The sequence below is a fragment of the Thunnus thynnus genome, chromosome 14 (genome assembly GCF_963924715.1).
Source record: "Thunnus thynnus chromosome 14, fThuThy2.1, whole genome shotgun sequence".
Classification (NCBI taxonomy): Eukaryota; Metazoa; Chordata; class Actinopteri; order Scombriformes; family Scombridae; genus Thunnus; species Thunnus thynnus.
This window is the reverse complement of record NC_089530.1, coordinates 22,924,831-22,952,751: the sequence shown is the minus strand read 5'-3', so window position 1 is coordinate 22,952,751 and position 27,921 is coordinate 22,924,831. Positions and strand designations below refer to the sequence as shown.

General features: G+C 40.2%; 1 protein-coding gene across 2 annotated transcripts in view; it reads left to right on the top strand.

Moving 5' to 3' along the window:
* The window catches only part of LOC137197304 (protein kinase C epsilon type-like), a 97,746-nt gene that overhangs the window by 48,344 nt on the left and 21,481 nt on the right, over window positions 1-27,921 (top strand). Inside the window, exons 3-11 of one of the 2 annotated variants that reach the window (XM_067610636.1) lie at window positions 758-926; window positions 3,517-3,551; window positions 3,768-3,856; window positions 4,967-5,099; window positions 5,359-5,501; window positions 6,053-6,149; window positions 6,232-6,503; window positions 6,717-6,890; window positions 24,314-24,468. In XM_067610636.1, coding sequence (XP_067466737.1) covers window positions 758-926; window positions 3,517-3,551; window positions 3,768-3,856; window positions 4,967-5,099; window positions 5,359-5,501; window positions 6,053-6,149; window positions 6,232-6,503; window positions 6,717-6,890; window positions 24,314-24,468 — 1,267 coding nt within the window. Of the gene's footprint in view, window positions 1-757; window positions 927-3,516; window positions 3,552-3,767; window positions 3,857-4,966; window positions 5,100-5,358; window positions 5,517-6,052; window positions 6,150-6,231; window positions 6,504-6,716; window positions 6,891-24,313; window positions 24,469-27,921 lie in introns of both variants that reach the window. The other variant, XM_067610635.1, reaches the window with a different exon arrangement.

The window sequence follows — 27,921 nt, the reverse complement described above, 5'->3', positions numbered from 1 at the left end:
TCTAGCATTGATTTAGGGCCAGTTTAGGACGAGGGGAGGACATTTCTCTTTGTTCGTTAATGTTAAAAGTAAAGTTAGGCTTTGATATCAGCTTCCTGACTCATTAAAAAAAGGCTGAGTATGTGTGTGTGCTCACATGTGTGTATTTATTTCTCTTATGTCTCGTACAAAATATATTCCTTCATCCAAGACTGTCTCTCTCTCCTCCCAACACCCTTTTACTCTTCATAATTTACATTACTCTGAAGTCACCCCTCCTCTCTTTTCTCTCTCTCACTTGCTCGCCCCAGGTAGCGTGTGTGCGTAATGAGCGCAGGGTTAGACAGTAATTGAAACTCTCTGCTGTTCCACTGGGAAAACCCTCCTTAATTAAACACAGAGAGCAGGAGAGACACAAGCAGACGCTGTGACTGGCTGCGTGAAAAAGAAAAGAGCAGAGTGTTTGATTTATCACTAAAGATGACCCCACACTTTCAGTTTGAGCCACATAGTGTCGCTGCCATCTAGTGGCTAAATGGTGGAAGTGCAGATTTTAGTTGCCGAGGAGGACAAGAGAGTCTGATTGACTCACCAATGCATGTGTTCATTTATGATGGTTCTTCATCTTAAAACACAAAAAAATAATAGAAAGTCAGAGTAGTTTGAGGTTTTTAAAATGAAATAAATATATATATATATATTTCAAATGCAGCTATAGCTAACTGTAATACTTTTCTATTACACTGTATACTGATGTGTATAACTGTGTGTATTTTAGATGCGCCTGTCTCCAGCGAGAATGAGGAGCGTGTGTTTCGGCAGCGGATGCGTCCCAGGAAGCGTCAGGGTGCCGTCCGCCGGAGAGTCCACCAGGTCAACGGACACAAGTTCATGGCCACCTACCTGAGACAGCCCACCTACTGCTCCCACTGCAGGGACTTCATCTGGTGAGGACATGCACCCTTATAATAATTATTACACACACACTCAAAAACACATGTAAATACCATAGACTGAACATAAAGATGGACATAAAGTAATAAAATATTGCAACAATAGTCTGACTCAGTGCGAGTCCAGGACCCGGGGAGAGCAGCAGGTGAGACAACTGTCAATCACAGCTGTCAATCAACACCCACACAGCAGACGTCAAAGCTACTATAGGTCTTCAAATCTTATTGACGGAGCAATAATTTCCAAAATGATCACCAGCACACTTATTAGAGAGCCTGAATTTAGAGATTGAGACCATAATGACTCTTTGAAAAAAATGATTGACTTAGTATTTCTAGAGAGGTTGACACTTTTTGAATGGGAGTCAGTTGGAAACAGCATCTAGCTGCTGTCGGTGGCACTTTAAGGTACTCAAGACCGTAGACGTGCTAGTTGCTGCTTGGTAAATACACACAGATCATGCTCCTCTTTTTTTTGAAAATTTAAATCAAACAGAGAGAAACTGAAATAAAATTACTGTTAAAACTGTCACCTACACACAGACACATCATTAACCTGATTTCCTAAATGTCAAGTAAACAAAAAACCTGGTTTCCCCAATCAGGTTGACCTGTTAACACAACTGGATTTCTGCTGACAAATCCTCATTTCTTTGCCATTTAAATTCTTAGTAAGATCCCTAACAGGGTTTTAACAACAGCACATGTTACAGTGGTGCATCCTTGAATACCAAAAGAACAATTTCAACATCTGATAAAACTAAATCTAAGTAAGAAAAGTAAGAAAAACTATGTGATATCCTTCTAGAGAGCCTGATCTCGGACAATCCAACATTTCCGAAGAAAAATACTCTTCAGGCTGCAGCGTCGCATATCAATAATACACTTTAAAAACTCCAGGTGTGGTTTAAAATGATAAATGGTGAAGCGGTTTGAGAAAAGGCTGCATGTAAGTTAATGTGCTCTCTGATTACTGCCACTAACCTGGTGTCTTGTTTACATTTAAACACAGTGGATGATGTGAAGTGTGGAGTAATAAACAAAGCCAGCTGTGTTTGTTTCCATCCCAATAACTGTGTTAGCATCACTCACATGGAAACCATGTGGCCCCGGTGCTCTGCTCGCTCTCAGCTGAAAGAACCTTTGATCTGTAATCAGAATCACAAGGAAACTGTGTTTGATAGAGTCCTCCAGTGTTCCGGGTTTTCTGCGGTGAATGAACACAAATACTTCACCTCACAGGGGAGCAAAGTGTTTGTAGTATCGGTTTAATTTTTTTATGTAGGGCAACTGGTGTGTCAGAGAAAAATAAACTAGATTTTAATGTAAAACTTTGAAGTTGTTCAACAGTTGTACATCAGAATAAGCTAACAAGAAAATCAAATGATTGATCCTCATCTCATTTTGGATCGGCCAAGAACTGGTTTATAACTAACTGTCTTTTATATTCTCTTCTGTCTCACTAAATCATATCTAGGGAAGCAACTACTAATTATTTTCATTATTGACTAATCTTCTAATTATTTTTTGCAGTTAATCAATATATCATTTTGTCTATAAATGCCAGAAAATATTGAAACATGTTGATCACTGTTTCCCAAAGTCCAAATACAACCAAAAAATGTCTTGTTCTGTTCTGACCAACAGTCCACAACCCGAATATATTCAATTTACTATCATAGAAAACTAAAGACAGAGAATATTCACATTTGAGAAGCTGAAACCAGAGGATTTTGGCATTTTTGTCTTAAAAAATGACTCAAAACAAATGATTATCAAAGTAGTCGGTGATTCATTTTCTGTTGATCGACTGATCCATTAATCCAGCAGTTGTTGCAGTTGTTCTTAACACTAATGCCATGCTGGTGTTAGTGATGGAAGCAGCTGCCTTTAGCTAATAGTGAGCCTCCCTGCTCCTGTTCTGGTAAATAATCTTAATTTTATTTCCACTAAACCTTTAGATTAAGACTTGTGCAAAGAGATATTTCTTTCAGCCTTCAGAAGAAACTGATTATTGAGTCATTTTTTTTATTTTTATGTGTACGCTTCCAAGCTGCCACAGTAATTGGCAAAAAAAAAAAAAATTTAATCAACTAATACATTTGTGGATGAAGGCCAAAAGGCTTTTCTAGCAAAGCTTCATTCTGTTTAGAGAATAAATCTCTAAACACAACTGATAACAACAAAGCCGGAGCAACATATAAATATTTCACCTGCTTCTAGCCATGGGCAGCACCTTATCGTCCTGCGCTGGTGACAACAGTGCACATTTTCACTATTTCCTAGGAGATGACATCAAATGTATTGTTTTGTCTGTCTGAACAGTCCAAAACCAAAATATATTCAGTTTGCAATGATAGAAAACAGAGAAAAGCAAAGGAATGTTTGGCATTTTTGCTTAAAAAATTACTTAAAATGAAAATAGTTGCCAGTTAATTTCTGGCAATCGGCTATTTGATTAATCGACTAATGGTTGCAGGTGTGATCACGTCTTGATTATGAGTACAACACACATTCTTATTTGATTCCAGCTGAGTTAAGTTTGTTTTCTCACACTTTCTCTGTCTCTCTCTCTGGCTTTCAGGGGCGTTTTAGGAAAGCAGGGCTACCAGTGCCAAGGTAGGATTGTCGGGTTTTTTTTTTTTTTTTTGCAGCCTCTTGAAGTCTTTACATTCCCTGTGTCTTCACCTTAATTTATGTTTGGCAGTATTATCAACTGGAGGCACTTAAAACACACAAAATTACCCTGTAAATGTGTTTCATATGTCCGATGTGTGTGTGTGTGTGTGTGTGTGTGTGTGTGTGTGTGTGTGTATGTGTGCGTTCCTCCTCCAGTGTGCACCTGTGTGGTCCATAAGCGTTGCCATGAGCTGATCATTACCAAGTGTGCAGGGATGAAGAAGCAGGAGGACACAGTCGGGGAGGTATGAATCAACAACAGCCGGCAGTTTTTTATTAGATACAACACGGTGTGGACTGATTGTTGATTCTGACCTTTTCTAGAAAATAAAATGTGCTGTTTACATGCTCCGCAGGAAGCTAACAGAAGTGTTATTGCCATGTGTAACGCACCAAATATGTTCACAGAGCAGCTTTAAAGACTAAATGTTATGAAAAAAACATATCTTTTCATCTTTAGTTTGGCTGCTTTTACACCTGTAGTTCAGTCCAGACTGCAAATCATGTCGTTTCTAATTACAATCATTAGTTTCCATTTGGCGTGATTAATCTTACTGGGAAGTACTGTGACGTGAACACTCACTTTCCAGTACAACCACAAGTCTTCACCTAATGGGAATTACTGGTACAGTTGGCAGTAAAAAGCTTTGCTTAAGGGAATTTGAGCAATCTGATGTTATCAGAGCTTTTCTGTCTTTACCCCTTAACTTTGGAACAGTTTACCTCTTACTGTCAGGTTATTCAGCTCAACTGAGATTTAAAAAAAGACTTTTTAAAACGCACTTAAAGGACCAGTGTGTAGGATTTAGTGGCATCTAGTGGTGAGATTGCAGATTGCAACCAACTACCACTCTCCTTCCAGGCGTTTAGGAGAACCTACGGTGGCTGTGAAACTTGTGTAAAACATGAAAGGCCATCTCTAGAGCCAGTGTTTGGTTTGTCCATTCTGGGCTACTGTAGAAACATGGCGGTGCAACATGGCGGGCTCCATTGAAGGGAACCTGCTCCCTATGTAGATATAAAGGGCTCATTCTAATGTAACGAAAACACAATGATTCTTATTTTCATGGGATTAAACACTAATTAAATCATACTTATGAATATTATATTCCATTTCTGCCAATGGATCCCCCTAAATCTTACACACTGGTCCTTTAAATTCTTTTGCTTTTTTAAATAGATGCTTTTCTTTTTTGTAACAATTTTATTTTGTGCGATATAGATAAATCTTTACTTACCTACATACCTACTTAATTATGAGTTCTGTGAATATATGAGTACTTTTCAGATTCCCACTGACGTCCATTCTCCTGCAGATTTGTCGCTCAAACTGTCCTTTTTTCTGTCTCTCGCAGCCGGTCGGGTCTCAGAGGTTCAGTGTCAATGTGCCGCACATGTTCAGCATCCACAACTTTAAAGTTCTCACCTTCTGCGACCACTGTGGCTCTCTGCTCTGGGGTCTGCTGCGACAGGGACTACAGTGTAAAGGTACTGTATGTACAGATACAGTGTTCATCCATATAACGCTTCGTTTAATAAAGGTAATAACAACACAAACACATCCTTTCTCTTTCACTTTTACTTGATCCAGAAAAATATATATATTTCAGGTCATATTGTTATGGGAAATAAAGGATTTGGTAACAAGTGATTGGTTCTTTGACGAACAGACAAATATATAGATTTGAACTTGAACTGAAAAGTCTCTAACTGTGCTTCTTATTCTGTGTGTGTGTGTGTGTGTCAGTGTGTAAAGTGAATGTACACAGGCGTTGTGAGAGTAATGTGGCCCCTAACTGCGGCGTGGACGCCAGGGGAATCGCTAAAGTCCTCTCTGACCTCGGAGTCACACCGGACAAGATCTCTAACAGCGCCCATAGACGGAAAAAGGTGACTCGACCACAGGTTTGAGAAAAATCTCTCTTGGGTTTTACTTAGACGCATTACATAATTACATTTTCTATATATGTATGTATGTATGTATATATGAAAACATTTAAATTGACTTCAGCAAAGTCTACTTTGTTTCAACATTTTCTTCGTAACTCCAGAAAAGCAGAAATTATGAAATGAATAAGCAGATTTGGCAGTTTTTCCTCCAGAAAATAAAACAGGAGAAATAAAGTTTCATGGTGGATTTTTAACTTTCAAATAAAGAAAATAATTTTTTGAAATTCCTTTATAAATTTTTAAATCCACATTTAAACCCGTCCCAAGCTTTTAGTCAGAATGATAGACTGGCCTTTCCAAAACAGCTGAAACTAGAAGACATCACTACTTTTCTTCAGATTCTTTTTTAATAATTATAAGCTTTTTAAAACAGAAAACACCTCACAGATATTTGATTTGCTACTTTATATTATCTTGAGTATTGATGATGTTAATGATGGTAAAATCAGTGATGATGATGATGATGACAGTGATACGTTGTCTTTGATCAGCTTCCTCAGGGTCAGGACCCCCAGCAGTCTTTATCAGGGACGCCTCAGACAGAAGACGATCGCTCAAAGTCCGCCCCCACCTCCCCGTGTGACCAGGGTAGTCGTAGTTTTGACCATCATACATAAACTTTAAACTACTTTAAACCACAGCTCATCTCATTTTTTTTATTTCTGTCCAGATGTGAAGGAGCTGGAGAACATCCGGAAGGCTCTGTCGTTTGACCACCGCGGAGAGGAGCACAAAAAACACCCCCTATCTTCAGCCTCCTCTGTTGCTACGGTAACAGGGGACAGTAACGGAGGAGGAAGTGACGGAGGCGGCGTCAGGGTGGAGGGTAAAGGAAGCCGGGAGAACGGAGAGGTCAAAAGTTACACCGCTCCGGAGGTGAAGAGGATGAACCTGCACGACTTTGTGTTCATCAAAGTTCTGGGAAAAGGAAGCTTCGGAAAGGTGAGCATGTGACCTTTGACCTTTGTTGGCTTCTCTCATTTTCAGCTCTGTTTACCATCAGCTTGTGTCTGTTTTTCCTTCTACAACCTGTAAAGTCAAACAAATCAGTTGAACAAGTGACAGCGAGCGACAGAAGGAAGACCCTGAAAGTTTTTAGGGTCATGTTTCGTGTTTTTTCACCTTGGTTCTGACCTTCATGTGTGATGTGCTCAGGTGATGCTGGCGGAGCAGAAAGGCAGCGATGAGGTTTACGCCGTCAAGGTGCTGAAGAAAGACGTGATCCTGCAGGACGACGACGTGGACTGCACCCTGACCGAGAAACGCATCCTGGCTCTGGCTAGAAAACACCCCTACCTGACACAGCTCTTCTGCTGCTTCCAGACTAAAGTAGGAACACACACACACACACACACACACACACACACATACACACATGCAAACATATTTAACACCTCCAGGGTGCAGCATCGAACCACATTTGAAGGTGTTGCTTCCTGTCAGGTCTTGCCAAAGAAAAAACCCACAATCTGGGAGAAAGATTTAGAAAAATAAACTCTCTCTCTCTTTAAATAAACTTTTACAAAATGATGTTTGGTAGAAAAAGGCCAAAAAAACCATAACCCTAATTTCAAAATTGTCATGTAATTAATATAATAACAGAAATAAAACTGCAGATTGTTTTCTAGCTCTTCCTTTTCTTTTCTTGTCTTTTTTTAAAAAGCTTCACATGGATTCATTTTAAAGCCATGAAGTAGCAGTCCTTCTATCTATGTTGCATTTGAATCCTTTTGAAATTACACAAGTAAATTTGTATTTTAAGCAAGAAAGAAGATGTAGTGAAGTATGAACCTATTGAACTGCTAAAAAAAGTTGACTTTGGCTGTAACTGTAATTAAAAACTGTGCTAGAGCCTAGCTAGAGAGTTTTGATGCTGATTAAAGGGATAAGAAAGAAAAACTTTACAAACTTTTTTCTACTTTTCCCAGATTTGAGTTTTTTTCTTGTGAAATACGAAACGCTTTCACCTCCTCTGGCCTCCAAAAAATCCTCCAAATGAAACAGTCTGTGGTTGTTTTATTTTGAAAGGTCAAAATAAAAAAAATGTTGGGAACCAGATAAATCAGATAAATAAACTTTTTGATCATAAAGCACATACAACAAAATCAAAACCTTTAAAAAAAACAGGAACAAAAACACAAAACTAGACTTGTGAGGTCACGTTGTAGGCCGTAAGTGTGACATTTTAATACAATAGTTCAACCGGGACATTTATAAACATCTAAAACAGGCTTTTTAGATTAAGAAAACTATAATAAAAGAACAGCTTTGCATTCACTTCTCAGCTGTGCATCATCATCATCTTATTCTACACCTGGTGATTAAATGCTGTAAATCAGTTAAGCAGATATTTCTGCCGTGGCTGGAAATTCAACCTCAGTTTTGATGTTTTGAACCTGGAAACAATTTCCAGAAAGCATTTTACAACTTGAACACTGAAGTCATCAGTGAAACATCTGCCGTCAGCTGAGAGAGAGAGAGAGAGAGAGAGATAGAGAGAGAGAGCTCCATTTTCCCCCCTTTCGCTTCAGTCTTCCTGCTCTCCCTTTCACACTCCGCTCTCCTCTCATCATCTTCACTTCTCAGCTAATTTGTCCATCCACACAGTAAGTGGGCGATGATGGACGCACGCACAAAGGGCACCCGTGGGTGGGACGCCGCTAACACCGACAACTCCTCCGGGCTACTGTATGTTTTGTCTATCTTATGTTGCGTAAGTATTCCTGTCTGGGGGGGGGGGCGTATAGAGGCTCTGCACATGTACTGTATGCATGCGTGTGTGTGTGTGTTGGTACAGTATGTGTGTGTGTGTGTGTTTGTTTGACTCCCAGGTGTGTACTTTATCTAGTCAGATGACTTGCTGAAGGAACAGGCCACATGTTGCGCTGATGTGCCAAGTCCTTTCAGTGCAACCTGAGCCTGACGGTGGTGAGAAGGCTGCACAGGTGTTAACTTTTATCAGTCAACAAAACACGAGCTGCACAAGCCTGAACATTAAAGAAATGAACTGCAGACATCTTTGAAGTTTATATCACTCCTTTTAAGAATGAACGGATGCTCATCAGTACATCAGCTGAAGGCATTGATTACATTAAGATGGACTTTATATCAGTTGTAATATTAATAATTAAAAATACATCCAAGAAGAAAAACACTTATTCGTAATAACAGTCCTGCAGGATTAAAATGTTCTACCTGTGTACGAGGAATTCACAGGAAATGAAACGTTCAGTGTCTTCTGCTACTTCCTTCTTCTTCTTTCTTTCATTCTTTCTCAGCCCAGATTTTGTTAGGTTTCTGCAGCTGAGTGTCATATTTGCTGTCCTCAGCGGCGGATTATAACAAAACACTGGTTGTTAGCAGAGTTGCGCTAACCAGGACTGAAATCTAGAGAATAATAATTTTAAGATTATCTAAAGGAAACCTTCTGAAAATCTCGTGGGTTCTTTGACGTTTGCAAAACCTTTTCAATAACAGTCAAATCTAAGAGTCTAACTGTACTTGTGCACAGTGTTGCTTTGAGCTAAATGCTAATGTCAGCATGCTAACACGCTCACAGTGACGATGCTAAAATGCTGATATGGTGTAATGTTTACAGCAGGTATTTAGTCATAAGTCATAAGTCATAATGATAGAACTAGATGAAAAGTCAGAGGATCAGCAAAGTTATTACAGTGTATCTTGAGGGAGGGATGACTATCTGGACCAAATGTTATGACAGTTCACCCAGTTGTAGCGTAGTTCATGTTGGCATCAGAGGAAAAGTCAGCAGAATTCATTCTCTTGAACAAATTGGTGCATTGCCGTTTTCCAGTGAATCATCTAGTTCTTCTCAAGAAACAACTAGTCTTTTTTTAGACTTTTACACGAGAATTGAGAAATTATTCTGGGAACAAGAGTGTTTACTGGTAAATATAAGACAAAAAGTGTAAAGATAAATGTTTTCTCTCGTGTTTTAATGCGTGGGATCAGTAGGGGTCAGAAATGTCCGAGGAGGAGTCGAGCACAGGAAGTTTTGCGAGCTGCATCTTTTGTTTATTTTCTGAGAATGTTCTGGAAAGCTTGAGTCTTAACGATGGCGTCTCCTGTTCAATTTATTTATTCCTGTTATTTTCCTCTAAAGCAAACACAAACATGCGCCGGGTGGATGGAAGGATGGAGAGAGAGAGAGACAGAGAGAGAGAGGGAGAGAGAGAATAACAGACAAAGAGGCAGTGTTCTCAGATGACATTTTTACATTTTTCCTCTGTTTTACTTCATTATTTTTTTCTGTCTTTTCTTTTTTTTTCTTAATTTTCTCTGTCTGCTTGTCTCATGGGAACACACACACACACACACACACACACACACACACACACACACACACACACACACACACACACACTGGCCGTCAGGGGTGGTTGGGAGTGTGTTCTTGAACAAAACAAAGGGATTGTGGCTCTTATATAACCGCTTTGATCCTTATCAGGGACATGATGTGTATTCCATATGCTGTGTTACCCCGCCCTCATCATCCGCCTGCGCCCCCCCCCACCTCACCACCACCGCCTCACCTTACCTCCCACCCGACTCTTCTTGGAACACACACACAGCTCCGGACTTGTTGTGATTACAGTAAAAACCCCACATATGCATACTGTATACAGTATATAATCAGCGGTGTCACACTTACATAACGCCAGCTCCGCTCGGCCTGTCCCCGGGCTGATCCACATCCACTCAGTGTGCTAATGAATTAGCTCGTTTGACCATGACGGTGCAGTGTGAGACTGAATTCAACGGCGGTGTTGTAGGCTCATTCACATCATGTACAGTTTTGCTGTTGGAAGTAATAAAGAGTGACGTTAAGTTCAAACATGGGTGGAAAGAATGTTTATGTGACTCTGGAGGTGACGGTTTTCATTCTCACAACCAGAGAGAACTTTTAAATTTAATTTATCTGGTTCCTCTAAAGGAAGAACTTGGAAATCATTTGCTCTACTAGAGTCTGACACGGTCCTAAAACTGAGACCAGGATTACCTCAAGTCTTTCTCACAGATGAAGAAAAGCTAATCTCACAACAGCAAACACACAATGAGGCACAAAACATACATCATTATAACTTCTGCTAGCAGATTAGACACCAACCGTCACCTACCAGCATGTAACACCGCAGCATCTCAAAATAAAAAAAAAAAGATCCGCCTTTCCGGTTAGTAGATTATCTTTTGCTTTTTCTGAAGACCGGATGGATTAATGTGGACGATTTTCCCAGCTGAACTTTTCCAAACAGTTATAATCCAGAACAGAACTTAACAGGATGCTCTTTAAGAGAAGAGTTGTTATCTGTTGTCACAACGAGGTCGTAATGTTTGCACAACGAGGTCGTAATGTTTGCACAATGCAACGGCCAGAACAAGACTTTTCTTATTAAAGTGCACAAAGCTTTTATATGAAAAAACAGATGCTGAACTATATTCTGTACATCCTATTTTATGATTTTAATGGTAATAAATAAAAGGACAGCTGGTCTCAGTTTTGTCCTCTGTGGTTAAAAAGAACCGTCAGAATGCTGGAAGTCATGTAGAAGTGATGTAAAATGTGTGTTGTGGTTTTGTTTTTTTTTTGTTTGTTTTTTTTGCAGGAGAAGTTCAGTGCATGTTTGTTGTTTTATTTTTTTGTTTGTTTGGTTTCGGCATATTATGTAATGTTCATAATGATCCGCGGCTCCCTGTTTGTTAAGGCGAGAACAGGTTTCTCCTGCTGCACTGAGAAGTGCATGCAGGGCGTTCAAGACAAAGATGTAAAAGTTGTGTGTGTGTGTGTGTTTTGTTCATATTTATTATAAATATACATATATTATTATTATTTGTTTTTGAGAGATTCAAACTTTTTTTTTTTTTCAAAGCGCGCCTGTTCTGCAAGAAGCCGTTCGGCGCGCTGTGACATCACTTTACATAAAAAAGTCGTAGCACTTTGTTTGACCTATGTCCTACCTACACCCTCCACCCTCCACCCTCTACTCCCCCCCCCCCCCCCCCCCCCCCCCCGCCTTCCTCCCTCCCTCCCTCCCTCCTCCTGTGCTTCTTAATCGACTGTGGGATCGCAGCCGTTCCCCTATCGGCCTAATTACCGCCAAGAAATGTAAATAACATTATACAACAGTAGCGCTGGGCCTCATTCTGCTCTGTACAGAGAGGCCGAGCAGGGAGGTGAAGGCAGCGAAGAACTGAAGGAGGAAATAGAGAGAGAGAGAGAGAGAAGAGATACAGGAGGATGACATAAGGATTGAAATAAAATAACGAAATAGGAGAAGCAGATTTTTTACTGCAGATTGACAATATTTGCGATGATTAACCGGCCGATCTTGTCGGAAAGGTGACGGCAAAAGAAACGAAGAAAGGGGGGAGAGAGAGAGGGTTTGTTAAGAAGCGAGTGAGGTCAGGAGAAAGACAGATGACAGCGGACGAGTGAGTGTTTTTAACGAGCTGTAATTGGCGAACATCAGAGAGAGAGCAGAGACAGCCAGAGAGCAGCCAGGTACATTAATGAACCTTTGTTCTGAAGGACTGAAGGAGCGACAGAAAGACAGATAAAGATCAGGACGGACAGAGACGGTGATGCTCAGAGTCAGGAGGGCCGTACATGACCGAGAGCAGAGACGTCGAGCTGACTGTTAGGAATCACAGCAGCGTGTGGATGTATATGAGGAGGAGGAAGAGGAGGAGTCACTTATTAAAACATGTTAATATACTGTTGGATCCAAAAAAGCAGCAGTTTAATCTTTATAAAGAAATAGTTTGACATTTATATCTACTTGATTTGGACGATTGAAGCTTCATGTTAGCTTCAGATAAACTGTTTTAATACATTTTCATTCAGACCGTGGTCAGAATGAACAAGAGGAACGATTACGGCAAGAAAAAGATGTTTTAATGTTCATATAGACACCTGACTGTTTGTCTGCATTAAACAAATGCTATGAAGTGTTAATCAGTAATCTTAAGAGGTGCTGGTTGGCAGATTTTTTTGTTTACCTGTGGACATATATAACCAAGGTAGCTGTTTCTCCCTGCTAACTGTCTTTCTGCTAAGCTAAGCTAACCGGCTGTTGGCTGTAACTTCCTATGAGATGGTTCAGTCATGTGACTCTCAACTCATCTTTACTTATATAGATACTATATATATATACACTTTACACACACCACAGTTGATCCAAACTGCTTTACAGCACAAAGAAAGAAGACAAAAAACACAATAGAGCCAAAGAGAAAAGTAAGAAAATAATAATAATAATGATTAAACATGTTTCCCAAAATGTAAAATATGCAAAAATACAAATGTTAAGCTGAAAACAGAGTCCTTAACTTTTAACCTCACATGTCCCATTAGATGTAAACTGGGCTAAAGTTCAAACCACATTCAGAACAACACATTCAGCCAGTCATCAGTCATCAGATGTCTTGTTCAAATGCATCAGAAGTGTCTGATTTGATGAAGCAACTACATTAGTCACAATATTTCAAATTTGAAATAAAAATGACTTTTGACAAGGATTAAGTGCAGAGTTCAACTTTATTGGGAGTCACTAAATACAAAATGCAAAATGTTCTGTCTCATGATATGAGACATGTATGGTTTATATCTGAGCTACTTTGAATTACAAATATGAATAATAAGATTTATAGAAGATCTTTATTACAAAGTCCATAAACTGATTTAGGGGAAATTCTCTCTGTACGTGTTGCCAGTTCACGTCTTGGCTTTTCCCAAAAAAATCATTTTCTATAGTCATCTGTCTGTGCTTTGAAAATAAATGAGCTCTGCTTATGAGCCGGCAATAATCCACACAACATACGTCATGTTGGTTCTGCAGGAATTTCACTTTTCAAGAATGTCCTTTTTTCCCCCTTTAGCTCATGAACTGCCTCTCCGCTGCCTCATTAATTTCTCTCAAATGCAAATTCTTCTCGGAGAATGGCTGTTTGATTTAGATCAGAGCTCAGTCACTTCTGCTAAAATATCACCAGACTGCTTATTAACACACATGCAGGGTGAGAAGGTTGACCCCTTTTGAAACAGAATCACGTTAAAGTACCAAAAAACATCTGCAGAAAATTAAGAAGTTAATAACACTTCCCTTCCAGCGTCAGCGCTCCAATGTTTGCTCTCCGTCTCTTTATAGGCTCATCCAGGCTACTTCACACGTTCTGTTGCGCTGTCATAGATGCAAAAAGTGATGAAGAGAAGCTTATAAATATTCATAATTTATGATAATAATAAGAATCAGACCTCTCCAAGAGACAGACGTTATCTGCCTTTTAGATTTTCGTGTTTTGTGTTAGAATCAGAGCTGCGCATGTCTCTTCTGACGCCAGCTCAGAGTTTATCTCCTTAACAAGCACAATTACTGTATTTATGTGTGTGTTCTTGTACTTCCATGAGAGCGAGAACAATTTTGTAAAGTTAGAACATTTTGTCCCCGTTCTCACCTCTGCGAACCTCTGTTTTCAGACTTTGCATTTTAGCGTTAAGGTCAGAACCAGGTCGCGGTTAGAGACAGATTGCTTTTATAGAAACCGGCATTGGACGTTTGTAGGGGACACGATGTGTATCGAGATCTTCTGTTCGCCCAACTATCTACTTCAAGCTCTCATCTTCTGCCTTTGCTACTGACAGACAACTGTTACTAGGCTGGACTGACCACAGACCGCAGCTGTCTGTGAGTGACTGAGTGACTGAGTCATTAGCTGTAACTCTTTTAAAATGAATCAGCATGAGATGATGTAAGTGGAGGACAGCAGCGTGACGCAGGATGACTGTGTTTCCTGCTCTGATCTCAGATGCTCTCAGCTCTGGTGTTAAATGCAGTGAAGTCAGTTAAACTCTTGTCTCTTCGTCTCCTCCCCTGCCGTCCAGCGTGATCGACTCTCCGACCGGCAGCGCTGTCAGCAGCCGGCAGGAGAGACAATCTGTGGTTCGTTTTCACATCACTAACAACGAACAACACGAGTCCTGCAGGTCAAACACGAGGCTCATGCAGCTGTTATATCAGGTTAATGTGGGGCGGCTGCTCTGCAGGTGATTTGACTGTAACTGCGGTAACCAGGTAGAGATAAGCCTCCTGAATTTGCACCCAAAATGCTGTCAAAACATTCATTTACAATTTCCACCGCAGCTTCCATGAGCGTTGACGTGGAAAAGGCAGAAAAAAAGGCGCATAGATGCGTGAGAGAGAGAGCAGAGTTAAAACACCTCGAATAACCATCAGAAACACTCACTGCAGTGAAACAGATGAAAGAGCAGAGAGACTTAACAGATAATTAGAATCTACCCACAAAAAAATACACACATACATGCAACACTCAGGAAATCCAAGCCAAACATTTAGCCTTTTTTGTTTATTTGCTTGTTGGTTTGTTTGCTTTTTCGTTGTTCTTGTTATTGTTGCTGCCTTTTTTTTTCTCTCTCTCTCTTTTTGTATCGGTTTGTTTGAGTGTACTTTTCCCTGCTGTCAGTCATATGTTGCTTGTTCTCATTTAAAAAAAAAAAACCCAAAAAACAGATAATTAGAATAGTTATAATTCAAATTAAAATAATCAAAAACTCTCTCTTTCAAATCAAACATCCCATGATATGAATGGAAAGTATTGTTCTTGCAACTCTATAACTTTATAATCTTATTTTTGACTCAAATGTAGCTTAACCATGTCATGTGATGCTACTTCAGTAAACTTTAACAACAAATGTTACTGGCCACATTTCACACATGGACCAAACACAGTCCAGTCATATACTGGGATTTGACCTGGTCTTGTTCTGTTGAGGACAGTCCCAAGTAAAAGTACAGTATGAGTATGATAAAACTACTTAAAGCTGCTATAATTGATGTTTTTCATTACAACATTGTCTCAAATGACAATGCTTAATGTCAAACGTATCACCACAAGAGAGTGAATAATGGACTTAAATTAACCAGTTGGACAGAAACACGACTTCAAATGAATGACAATGTTGCTCCGTAACTGCTGGATGTGGAAATGAGGAACTGTTTGCCAGATTTTCACCATATCAGCTTAAAAGGTGATGATATGTGGACGTAAAATCAGTTAACGCAGGTTTAAAGTATCTGAAATTTTTCAGTTGGTGTACAAGGTAAAAACCTTTGTAAAGGTATAAAAAATAAAAGTAAAATGTGCGAAAAAATTGTTCTCAAATCCAACTTTTCTCAATAAAGACACAATACTGTAAATAAGCTCAATTAAAGATCAACAACATCTGATAAACGGCTTCATCTGTCTCTCTCCATCCCTCCTGGTGTGCTGCCTGCTGACACATGTTCTCAGCCTGTCTGCACTGTCAGACGTACAGACAGTAAACACTCACGCACAAACACGCACACACACATACACACACACATACACACACACATATAACTCGGTTTCATCAGAGCATTTTTTTTTTTTCTGTTGCTAAGAGATGTGAAAACCCTCAAGACACATCCTGCACAGGACAAAAGCAATCATCCACCTCCTTCTCTGCTTCTTAAAATCCCACAAACACACACACACACACACACGCTGCACTCCCACGCACTTGATCAATGGCTTTATAAGGACCTGACGTTCCTAGAAGTCTGTTTCTCATGAAACTAATCAAGACAAACTCCTCACTTACAAATAGGCCTTTTTTTTTTTGGACCAATGAAAACGCAGCGTTCTGCTCGTTTGTTTTTACGGGAACGAGGAGTAAGAAGATATTCAGTGGGGGAACCAGCAGCCCACAGCGTGCATTGAACTCCTGTCAGTCATTGTGAAGAACAACAGTGAGAGCAAATTTAGCATGCAAGAACAATGAAAACACACACACACACACACACACACACACACACACGCACGCTGTAGGCACATGCGGTCTGCTCGGCCAAATATGTGTCATTCCTGAGCAACAGAGTTGTTCGTTTCAGGACTGCAGTCATTAGTGGAGAGATGTTTGCTGTTCTTGGGATGCAGTTCAAGCACACACACACACACACACACACACACACACATCTGTAATCCTATACTTGTGAAGACTCACTGATGTAATGCATTCCCAAACCTTAACCTTAACCAAGACATGAAGATGCCGAACCAGAGGGGGCAGATCAGAAAACACTCACTATCTGTCTGTCTGTCTTCTTCTGGACGTGTATGTAGATGTATATATTTGTGCACACACACACACACACACACACACACACACATGACTGTTTCCTGGGTTGAAAAAGAAGTGACCCAGTCATATCTCTGTAAGGACTGGGACCGATATGTCTCGTAGCGGGCGTTCACACACACCAAAAACAGCCCTGCATGTTGCCCCGCTTTAGTGTGGGTGTGTCACTTCAGGCACCGGCGACACATGAAATACAATCCAGGAAGTTTGAACAGATCCAGGAATTTGAAACCTTATCAGACACTGCGCAGCAGTTTATAATACTTAGAGACAGGATTTTTACTACTCTGGAAAGTTGTCACCGTTGCAAAGTAATCTGACAGGAATGTGCGCTCGCGTGTATGCGGTTGCCCGACGGAGCGTCTCGTTGGATATGATTGTTGCATTGCTGCAGAAGCTGAGCCAGGTTCATCTTTTTTTTTTTTTTTTGCTGCGTCGGTATCCAGGCTGCAGCGCCAGACTGGTGTCACTGGAATGAGCGAAGGGGCCTGCAGTGTTAAAAGAGCACTCCACCAGTTTAACACTGCACTCATCTAACGTCGACGCGCTCACAATAGACAGCTAAAAAAAAGATTAAAAAATCATTGTTTTTATTCCACACGTTCTTCTTCCCTGCCAAAACCCCGGCGCCTACATTACCCACAGTGCAAGTGGAATCGATTCACTTAACTAAACAGATGCGGGTGCGTATGCTAGTGGTGGCTAATGTATTCTGGAGCCTCCGGCAGAGATGAGCAGTGAGCTGATAACCTCACTTCTTTTTTACTTTTCAAACTTGTCTTCAGCCCCAACTGATGCTGACTCAAGCTTCATCCCTGAGACAGTTTATCAGATTTCACACACCTCCCTCTGGACACACTAAAGCCTTTATAGTGCTTTTTACACATATGTAAAACTGGTGAAGTTCCCCTTTAAGTAGTTACTGTAGCTTCTGTGTAGAGTGACAGCTTTTATTTATGTAAAAAATATTGTATTTCACATAAAGGTGACACAAACGATGTTGTAATCTTGTGACTACCTCCATGCATGAAGTTATTTTTGGTGTGGTTTGCTGGTATCACACATGCGATAGCTCCAAACTTCACTCATAAGAAGAATCGGGAAGATAGTTGAACTTCCTGCTCTTTAGATTTGATCCCAGTTCAGATCACATTCTGTCCGTCAGCGTCCGTCTGCTCGGCGCTACAGGACAAAATATTCTGGATGTGATTCCAGGGGGCCACACACACACACACACACACACACACACACACACAATACGCTCTGTCCTCCAATTACAATCATTTCCTGCAGCCATCATCTGTTGAAGAAAAAAAAACAAAAACTTTTGTCTTAAAGGTTTTTTTTGGACAGTGTTTGTAACGTTTACAAGGAAAGCAGTGTGATAAGCTTCCATACAACATTAGCAAAACAGTGATTAGACAGTGTGGAGATGTGAATCGAGGCCACAGAAAGAAAAGCCAGCGAGTTGACTGAAATCACTGAGGGCATCTTTACTGGGACGGCTCTGTGTGGTAATGACTAACAGCCAAACGGTAATGGCTCATAATGTTCCGAGGAAAATAGGGCAGCAATTCACTTTTTCTTTTTTTTTTTTTTTTTTGTTTCTGTACACGGACAAAAGTTCAAATACCACTTGTTTTTTGTTTTTTGTTGTTTTTTTTTTTAAATTTTCTTCCCAGTTTTTGACTGATTTTGATGAGCATATTTATTGTAGCTTCATGATCAGAGCTCATACAGTCAATCTAATGTTATATAATGGTTTACAACTGTAAAATGTTTACTGGATACTGTAAAGCGCGTATATTTACTGAGAAGTGCTTTACGTCATCTGGAATCTGTAGTTACGGGACAAGATAATAACATATTACTAATACTGTTTCCCACTTGAACCTACTGTACTTCCTCCTCAATACTTTTGTTCTGCCCTCCTGACTGTCCTTCCTTTGTTTCTTCTTCTCTCTGACCCTTTTTGTTTCCTTACTCCGTCTTCCTTTCTCTTTCTTCCTCTCTTGCTTCTGTCCTGTTCCTTGTTTTATTAATACTTTTTTCTTACATTTATGCTGTCCTTTTCCACTTCCTTCTTCCATTGTTTATTTCCTCTCTTCCTTCTCTCTCTCTGTCCTCCTTTCTTTTCTTTTTTTCTTTCTCTCTTGGTTACACTCTCTTCCCTGAGTCTTTGCCTTTTTATTCTTAATACTTTTTTCCTACCTTCATTCTTTCCTTTCCTCCCTTATTTCATTTATTTCGTTCTTCTGAGTGTTTTTAAAACTGCAACTGACAGCAAAACTAAATTTAATTCTTCTTCACCATATATGATTAATATTTTTCCATCATGGTATTGATAATTAAATTCAACTAAGTGAAGAATTTGAGTTTTTTTTCAACCATAGATTTTGTTCCCTGATGGAGGAAACAAATGTGTGTTTCTGACATTTTTGTGTGTGTGTGTTTAGTAGTTGATGTGGGGACATAAAACTGTTTACACACTGACATTATGTGGACTCTCCCTCCCTTTTAGGGTAAAAAAAAAGTCAAGTCCCCATAATGCAGATCATTAAATCTTAGGGAGAAGACTTAGTTTACGGTTAAGGTAAAGGTTATAGTTCAGCTAATTCTCCAGAAAACAAGTGGAAGTCCACGTAATGTCCTCTGAAGTGATGTAAACATGACCGTGTTTACTTATAGGGAGCGAGGAGGGAGAAAGTGTGGGTTAATGGGTTCAGCGCTACATAAGATTCAAGTTAAGGCTTGTTCTACATACATTACAGCAGAGAGGCATAGAAAGGGCACATACTTTATCTCACACACACACACACACACACACGCGCTAGTCTGATAACCATCGAGACGGTATTGTATGCGTTGGGTTGGGGATCATCTGGGTGTGTACCTATAGAACATGGAATTAATGTATGTGTGTGCATGTGCGTGTGTGTGTGTGTGTGTGTTTGAGAGAGAGTGTGTGTGTCGGTGGTAGGAAGCCAGTATCTGTACATTTGTAATTACACTCAGGAAATGTTTATTCATGTTTGATTGGGTGGGACCAGCCGGGACTCTGGGTACATTTAAACAAACTATTTCGACATCCTGTTTAAAGTCGCTTTCAGGAGGAGCAGAGAGAGAGAGAGAGAGAGAGAGAGAGAGAAAAAACTGAGGTGGACCACCGGCCACTTATGTAAGACCCGATCCTGACGGCAATTTAAACTGATACCAAAGAGGAGAAAAGAGCCCCGAGGTCAGCTTTAAAAATACTGAGCGGGAATGTCGTCGGATCAGGCACAAAGACCTACTGTTGGTCTGGAGGAACGACGGAATTTACTTGGATGAATTAAGGTCAAATTGAACAGTTAAAAACAAAGCTGCAGTATATGAAAGTAGGATGACAGCAAGAAACCAAAATCACCAAAAAAACAAACCAAAAATCTGAATCTTTGACACTTGAATCGTTCCTCTTAGAAATGGATGATCTTTACTTTACTCGGTATCAGCTATACGTGTAATTTCACTCAGTCATGGCAGGTGGCCAACTCTGTTTTTAGCACAATCTCTGTTACCTCACACAGAATACATGAATTCCAAGCAATAAGGTATGAATATCTTAAAACTGGGAAAAAATGGTATCATGGTATCAGATTGCTACCCTGAGGGTGTTTTCAAACCTTTTAGTCATGGACTCTACAATTAGTTTGGGCAGAGCAAAGCAATCGTACTCTGGTGCGGACCAAAACAACCGCACCAAAAACCCTGTAGAGGAAGTGGTATCGGTTTGTTCGTTTTGGGAACGTGATCTGATCTCCATCTGACCTGACTACAAGGCTGCAAGTTTGAGCTAAACAGCTCCAGTAGCCGGGTGTACTGGGATGTGGATGGATGGGTAAAATACTCGCTAGCAGCTAGCTTACCTGAGGCCTGTATCACTGAGGCTAACACTGGCCGTCCTGGATATCATGAAACTGGCTATCAACCAGCTCAGTGTGTTCATGTGAAAGATGCAGCGTTGTTAATTACAAGCGACATAATCAGAACCATGAATGAAATACTTGAATATATGAGATGAAACATTCAAGTGAAATGTAAACAATATAATCCTACAACAGAATAAGAAGATATAGAAACATTAGAAATAATTCCCAGATATTAAAAGTAGACTAAGGCGTAAAATGAGTGTGTGAATGATTATATGTGAGTATTTCTGCTGCTTAGTTGGATAAATAAACTGTTTCTACTACTGAAGTGAAGAGTGGAAAAATAGTGAATGACTGATAAGGTCTATCTGACCCAAATGTTGTATTTAAAGTCATAAAGTCAATTATCACCACACAGTCTCATGTTACTCTGAGCAACAGTGATGGAATCCGAGTGTAAAACCATCCACACCGTCAGTGTCGTAAACTATCTCTGTTTTCTGTTTGTTAGAAGCTGGTTTTTAAAACCAGAGTGGAAGCCTGGAACAATAAAATGATTCTACTGACTCATAGTAAGCTATATTGCTTTTTTTTTACTTGTCATTTTATTGTAAACTCAGGACTTATGTCCATGTCGGGATCCTGTAGGAATAATGTCTCTTCTTTTCCAGTGATCTGATTGGTTAGTGGTCAGAGTGTTGATAGGTTGTGGTCTGATCCTCTGAAGTTAACCTGCTGCAGAGCACGTTAGCCGTTTACCATAAGTTACCATGTTTTGTGATACTGGAAAACCGGAGTTAAGCCCAAAGATAGCTGGATAACACACTAATCTGCTCTGTTATAGACTCACGTGGCTTTTAGTGATGCATTTTGGTTCATTTGTGCATGAAAGGAAACTGAATCCAGGGGGAAAAACATCAGTGATTAGGACCGGAGCACAGGTTTGAAAACACCTAAATTAAGATATTCTCACACACATGTATTAAGAGAACTTTCTCATTCATTCTAATAAAAGTTGTTTCCCAGACACATATGCCGGTTCAGGCTTCAACACGCTGGCAGCATATAACTTGCCACCCGACTTACCGGTGTCAACACACAGCAGCTGTCCAGAAATGCATTAATTTGATTTTATTCACCTTCTGGTTAAATAGACCATAGCTTTGTTTTAACATGCAAATGGAAATGAGGGGAATGACTTAGCGGATCCTGTGGTTACTGTATATTAGTCACCTCCGGTTGAATTGTTATGCAGGAAGTAGGAAGAAAAATTAAGTTTTACAGGAACATCTCCCCTTAAATGACAATGTTAAGAAACAGGGTTATTGAACCTTACTCAGAAAGTTGAGTAAGTCTGTCTGGGAAAGCCCTGACCTCACTGTCTGTGCTGTTCTGTGTTATTTTTGATGACGACTGAGTAAAATTCTCTTGAATTGTAAAGTAAAATAATTTTAAAGTCAAAATCACAAAGCTTCAAAAGATAGTGCGACTGAGATCGAATTTCGAACTAATGATGATTAACATTCACCAAAATCTGAGATATAGGCCTAAGGCTTTTACCCTTTTCTCTAAAACTCCACAGATAAAGTCAGAAAAAAAAACTGAGCTGAAAAAAAAAAGGTTATTCTGCCCGGCAACAGCAGTGGTTTGTGATCTTCTCTGCATGAAATCGATCTGCAAAGTCGGCAGTACAGCTGTCAGATAAATATGAAGAGAAAAAAGCACATTCAGTTATTAAGACTTTAACAATGGAAGCACAACAGTAAGTTACCAGTACAGTAAAGTAAAAGAATACTCAAACATCTATTGAGGCTAGGGATGCACCAGTCCAGCTTTCTCTTTCCTGATATCATTTTTTTTTTTCGGATATCTGACGACACAGAATGCCAATCCGATACCAACGCTTTCACTTTTTCCCCAAATTAAAAACAAACAAACAAGAAAACACTGTATGGAACTCTTTGGGATCATTTCTGTGTAAGGTAATAGGAATGCAGCGACACTAAAAACTGAGTTGGCAGCTCACTGTGATGTAATGAATGTAACTGACAGTGGAAACACTTAATTTTATAACAACACAGACAAAGTGTATTTAGTGTGGATCAGTCACATCATGGCTGATGCCTGACTGAGGTCAGTCTCAGTGTCCATACGGATCATATCAGATTAGTGCATCCCTCGCTGAGACTTTAGTAAATGTACCACTGAACATTTTCCACACTTCCTGTGTCTGAGGATCAGGTCTACAAACTCTATATATACATCACATCAAGAAAACTTCCTTAAATGTGGTGTTCTCACACACACACCGAGGCTTTAGATAGGTGAACAGTATCTACATACAGTGTGTGTGTCACCTTTCCTGCTCACACTGTGAATCCTGAGAACTCACACAATGGCTCAGAGGGACTCCTCCTGGCTCCTTATATACAGTGCTGTTTATATCTCAACCCCCACCAACACACACACACACACACACTCTCTCTCTCTCTCTCTCTCTCTCTCTCTCTCTCTCTCTGTCTTTCTCTCTCTCTCTGTCTTATTTCCTATATGAAGAAAGCGAGCTGGAATTCAGGAAGGGGGCCATTTTCCCCCGGAGACCATTTTCAGTACCAAGAGAATAGAGCTCGGAGGGCGCGGTATAGAGTGTGTTTTTTGAGTGTATGTGTGTCACAGGAAGGGATCCTATGGGAGCGGAGACAATCAGTGTCGACCACATACAGCAGTTTTGTGGTTTGTGGTCTCTGTGTGGGACTTTATAAGATATAGAGTAGTCTGGATTTTACACCTCAGTGTCACTCAAAGTGACTTTAATCTACATTTTTCAAAATAACAATGTATGAAATGACAGTGCGAATGTCGAAGGTGTCATTCATGGTGACGAACCTACAACCTACAGAGTTTACCAGAGACTCTGCAGCTCCTCTCGACTTTACAGAGCTTTATAGTGAGTTTCAGCTCATTGTTTAGCTGTCCGGCTGTAACTGTACTGATTCAGCTCTTAAGGCGTCATTTTCAGCTGCAACAGGCAGCTGTTTACAGAGAATAAGCTTTAAAAAGCCACTGTACACTACCTGCTCAGGACCAAACAGCAAACAGACACAGTTAGCTGTAGACTAGCTGGTGAACATAGTGGAGCATTTAGCAGCTGAGGAGCCAGATATTTCCCTCAGGAGTTGGTAGAGAGCAAAAACAGAGCTAAAAGAGAGTGAATACTGGACTTACATTCACCAGGTGGACAGAAACACGACTCCAAATGAATGATAATGTTGTTCCGTAACTGCTGGATGTGGAAATAAGCAATTGTTTGCTAACAAGTTCAACATATTAACTTAAAAGCTGATATGTGAGTTGTGTTCACTTCTTGTCTGCTGAAAACAAGTGGCCCAAAAAGTCCAATGCAGGTTTAAATTTATATCTACCTGTTTCATGAACTCTCAAGTTTCAACATTAGTCTGGCTTTACTTGTCAAAAAGCAAAGGACTGACTTCTGTGAGGTGATAACATGGATTTTTCTTTTAAAATAATAATCTTCACTCTTGAACAAATCTGTATCAAGAAGAGGTCATTCATATCAAATGCCACTGTGTACACCCTTTAAATACAAAGTGAGTCACTTCCTCTCTCCCTCCCTCTCTCTCTCTTTTCAGGACCGGTTGTTCTTTGTGATGGAGTATGTTAACGGAGGCGACCTGATGTTTCAGATTCAACGATCCAGGAAGTTCGATGAGGCGCGATCCCGTTTTTATGCCGCTGAGGTCACGTCTGCTCTGATGTTTCTACACCGGCATGGAGTCATATACAGGTAACCATGCTACCAGCGTTACCCTAATCCCTAACCTTCAACACATACCATAAGTATGCACTGAGGCCTCTATAGATTCTGTGTCGTTTTTCCCCTTTTTTATCCTCTATTTGTTTGATGTTATGTTTTTTTTTCCTTCTTCATACTGTAATACCCACCACATTAAACTGGATGTAACATTATTCCCTTGCACTTTCCAGGACTTTGCACACTTAAGTCAAAGCAGAAGTTTCAACACAAACTCTATTCCTTTTATCGTTTGATTTAATGTGAAACATGAATGTCCTGCTTATTTGAATTAGTGCCTCCAACTGAGACATGCGTCTCCATTACAGCAAATGTAGGAGAATTCCAGGGAAAAGATGAAAATAAACATTAACTGGAACTCCCACCGTAAATGAAGATGATGTTGTAAACCTGCATAACGGAAGTGCACTGTTCAGAAATCTACACGGTGCTTCGGCTCATCTTGTGATCCTTTGTGACACTGTGGAGCCTGAATGTTCTGCTTATTTGACATACAGTAGATCCTCCAGCAAGACACGTCTTCCACAATATAAATGGTAGTTTTGACCACCAGCAACAAGGCTTAATTTGGTCCAAACGTGTCCTTTCATGCATATGCTAACATGCGTGTCCTGGTTCATCCAGTTCTTGAAATGCTCAACCCTTAAACTTGTCTGACAGCTTTTCAGTTGATTTGGCAGTCCTTGTTGTGTCGGTTGGTTGTTGAATCATCATTTTATAAACTCTCACAAGGTCAAAAGTGAGGTAAAAATTGAGCAAGTATCATACAGACCTCTGTGCTCTCTAGCTACCGAGGTGGACAAATATGGAAGCCTGCAGTATCCGAATCTTTACACTACAGATTTGTACACAGCAGCATATAAAATTTTTACATTTCTGTTTGTGTATGGATTAATCAAACACAGTCCAGCATGTTAATGAGAGAGCTTCGGAGGTTTTGGGACGCATATTTTTGAACTTTGGACAGAGTCTGGCTCGCTGTTTTCCCCCTGCCTCCAGTCTTTTTGCTAAGCCAAGCTAATCACCTCCTGGCTCTAGCTCCATTGTACAGAGAATTATCATTCATTTGGAATCGTGATGCCGGTGACCTGGCAAATGTTAGCTCAGTATTTACTCTCTGTTAGTTCTGTTTTTGCTCTTTACCAACTCCTGAGGGAAACACCTGCTCTTTAGCTGCTAAATGCTCCACTATGTTCACCAGCTAATCTACAGCTAATTGTGTCTGTTTGCTGTTTGGTGCTGAGCAGGTAGTGTACAGTGGCTTTTTAGAGCTTTTTTCTTTGAAAACAGCTGCCTGCGTTTGTGACCGAAAACGAGAAAGAACAAAAACAAAATTGCAGCCAGACAGATTAGCAATGAGCTAAAACTCGCTAAACATGCTAATTCTCTTTAGGTTCGTTGCAAGCAACGCCTCTCACATTACTCATTGTCAATCGATATTTTATTTTGAAAATATCAATTATAGCTGCTTTAAAGACACTGTGTAGGATTTTAGTATTCTGGCACCCGGCGGTGGTAGTATCTGGTATGACACTGTGGCAGTAAGCTATGCACACTGCTACCCTCCCCCCAGCACATGCAACCAGGACCCCATTTACACCTGGCTTTAAAGGGAAACTTTTTTTTTACAGTGTGGGTAGTATATGCAAATGAACAATGTTTACTTTCCCTCCATGTAACCTGCACCCAGCGCTCCCAGCTCATTTGCAAAAGTTTGGTGACTTTGGAGATCTGCCTTAGACTACAACTTCTCTTCCTCATTTTCTGTAGTGGTACCTTCAAGGACTATCATACTTTTAAATACTTTAACGTATCAGCATATTTGGAAGAAAAGCAGTTTCATGATACAAGGCTGAATATTGCCTTGTGAAATCAAACAACAGTGTGGAGAAGGAAGCTACCACCACTGGAGGTACGTTACAATGCCAGGCCAAGAGAGAGGCACTGCAGCCAGGGTAGCTTTGCAGCATCGACCAGTAACCGGTGAGGATCATCAGAGAGAATGGAGACAGACTGAATACCCTGCGCTTCAACAAACTTTGCGGTGCTTTGTTTTCTGATGGAATATTATATTGGACTTGAATTCTGAATACAGAACAGTGAATAGCGACTGTGTTAAGTTACCTACTTTTGCGGCTGCGTCCAGCTTGAGTACAATCCGGGGTCCGGCTCCTTGGCGTCAAAAATAGGTCAAAGAAAGGTTGCAGTTTTTCACCTCTTCATCCACAATTGTTTCCCAAAACAAGCTTAAATGGAGATGGTAGACTCTGAGGTGTTTTGACCATCCATCAGCAGCTCTGGCTTCTGTATAGCTGTGTAGCTCTCAGTAAGTTTGCAATGATCGACATAACTGACGTATTTTACGATCCTTGCACACCAGTATGATATATCCAGACTTGATGAGGAAGAATGTTTTGTAATTGAAAATAAGCTTCACTGAAGAGATATAACGCTGTTCAGTCTTTGATAAATGACCGCTGGATGTAAACACAACATCAGTAGAGTCAGTCAGTCTGATTGGACGGGACATGTGCAATGCATTCTGGTTGTTGTAGGATTCCCCCTTAAGGGTGGTATGGAGAATCTACAGCCTTTATCTCAGTTTTCTCTAGTCATAGGGCACCGAATTTCAAAAATAATCGCGCATTTCTACGACATAGGTGACTTAGCTTTAAGAGATAATCATATTCATAGTGGTTGGATGTGCCAGGTGTAAATGCAATCGGTACAGTGTGACTGTTCATAAGAAGAAAATCCCAGCAAGTTGAAAGTTGAAAGGTCACCTAACCAAACAAGTCTTCCATCACAAAAAGTGATTTAAAAATGGATGATGCCTATCCTTGGCATTGCTTCCCATGTCTGTTGAAAAGTCTGCCAGCCCTGCCTAACCAATTTTCATATTGACTCAGATATTAAGATCTGATCACAGTGCAGGTGTAAACCAGGTGTAAATGCAAAGACTAATGGTTCAGATCGGTCATTATCCAGATGATGTATCCAGATACAAATCATATGTTACCTGGTGTAGACGGGGCCTACAGTAGGAGCCAGTGACACTGACTGAACATGAGGCTGATCAGCTGATGCAAGGGTGACTTCAGTGCTCTACCTGAACAAACTCATTGCTCAGTGTCATGAACTAGAGAGACCTGAGCTACCGACAAGGAACTTGGAATGGCTAGTTGCAGGTTTATTGGGTGCATCTCTCAATTAATTGCAATACAGTTCAACATAAATGCTAACTCTGTGAAGCTTGCAACATTTGCACCAAAGTTTTTGTCAACATTGTTTCTAAGCGTCATTATAAAGGGGACCTATTATGCTTTCATTTTTATTGCAGGGCTCCACTAGAGTAGCTTTGTATGATTCACAGTCCAAAAAACTCCTTATTTATCCTATTTGGGCCGTTTATGCAGTCCCTCAGTT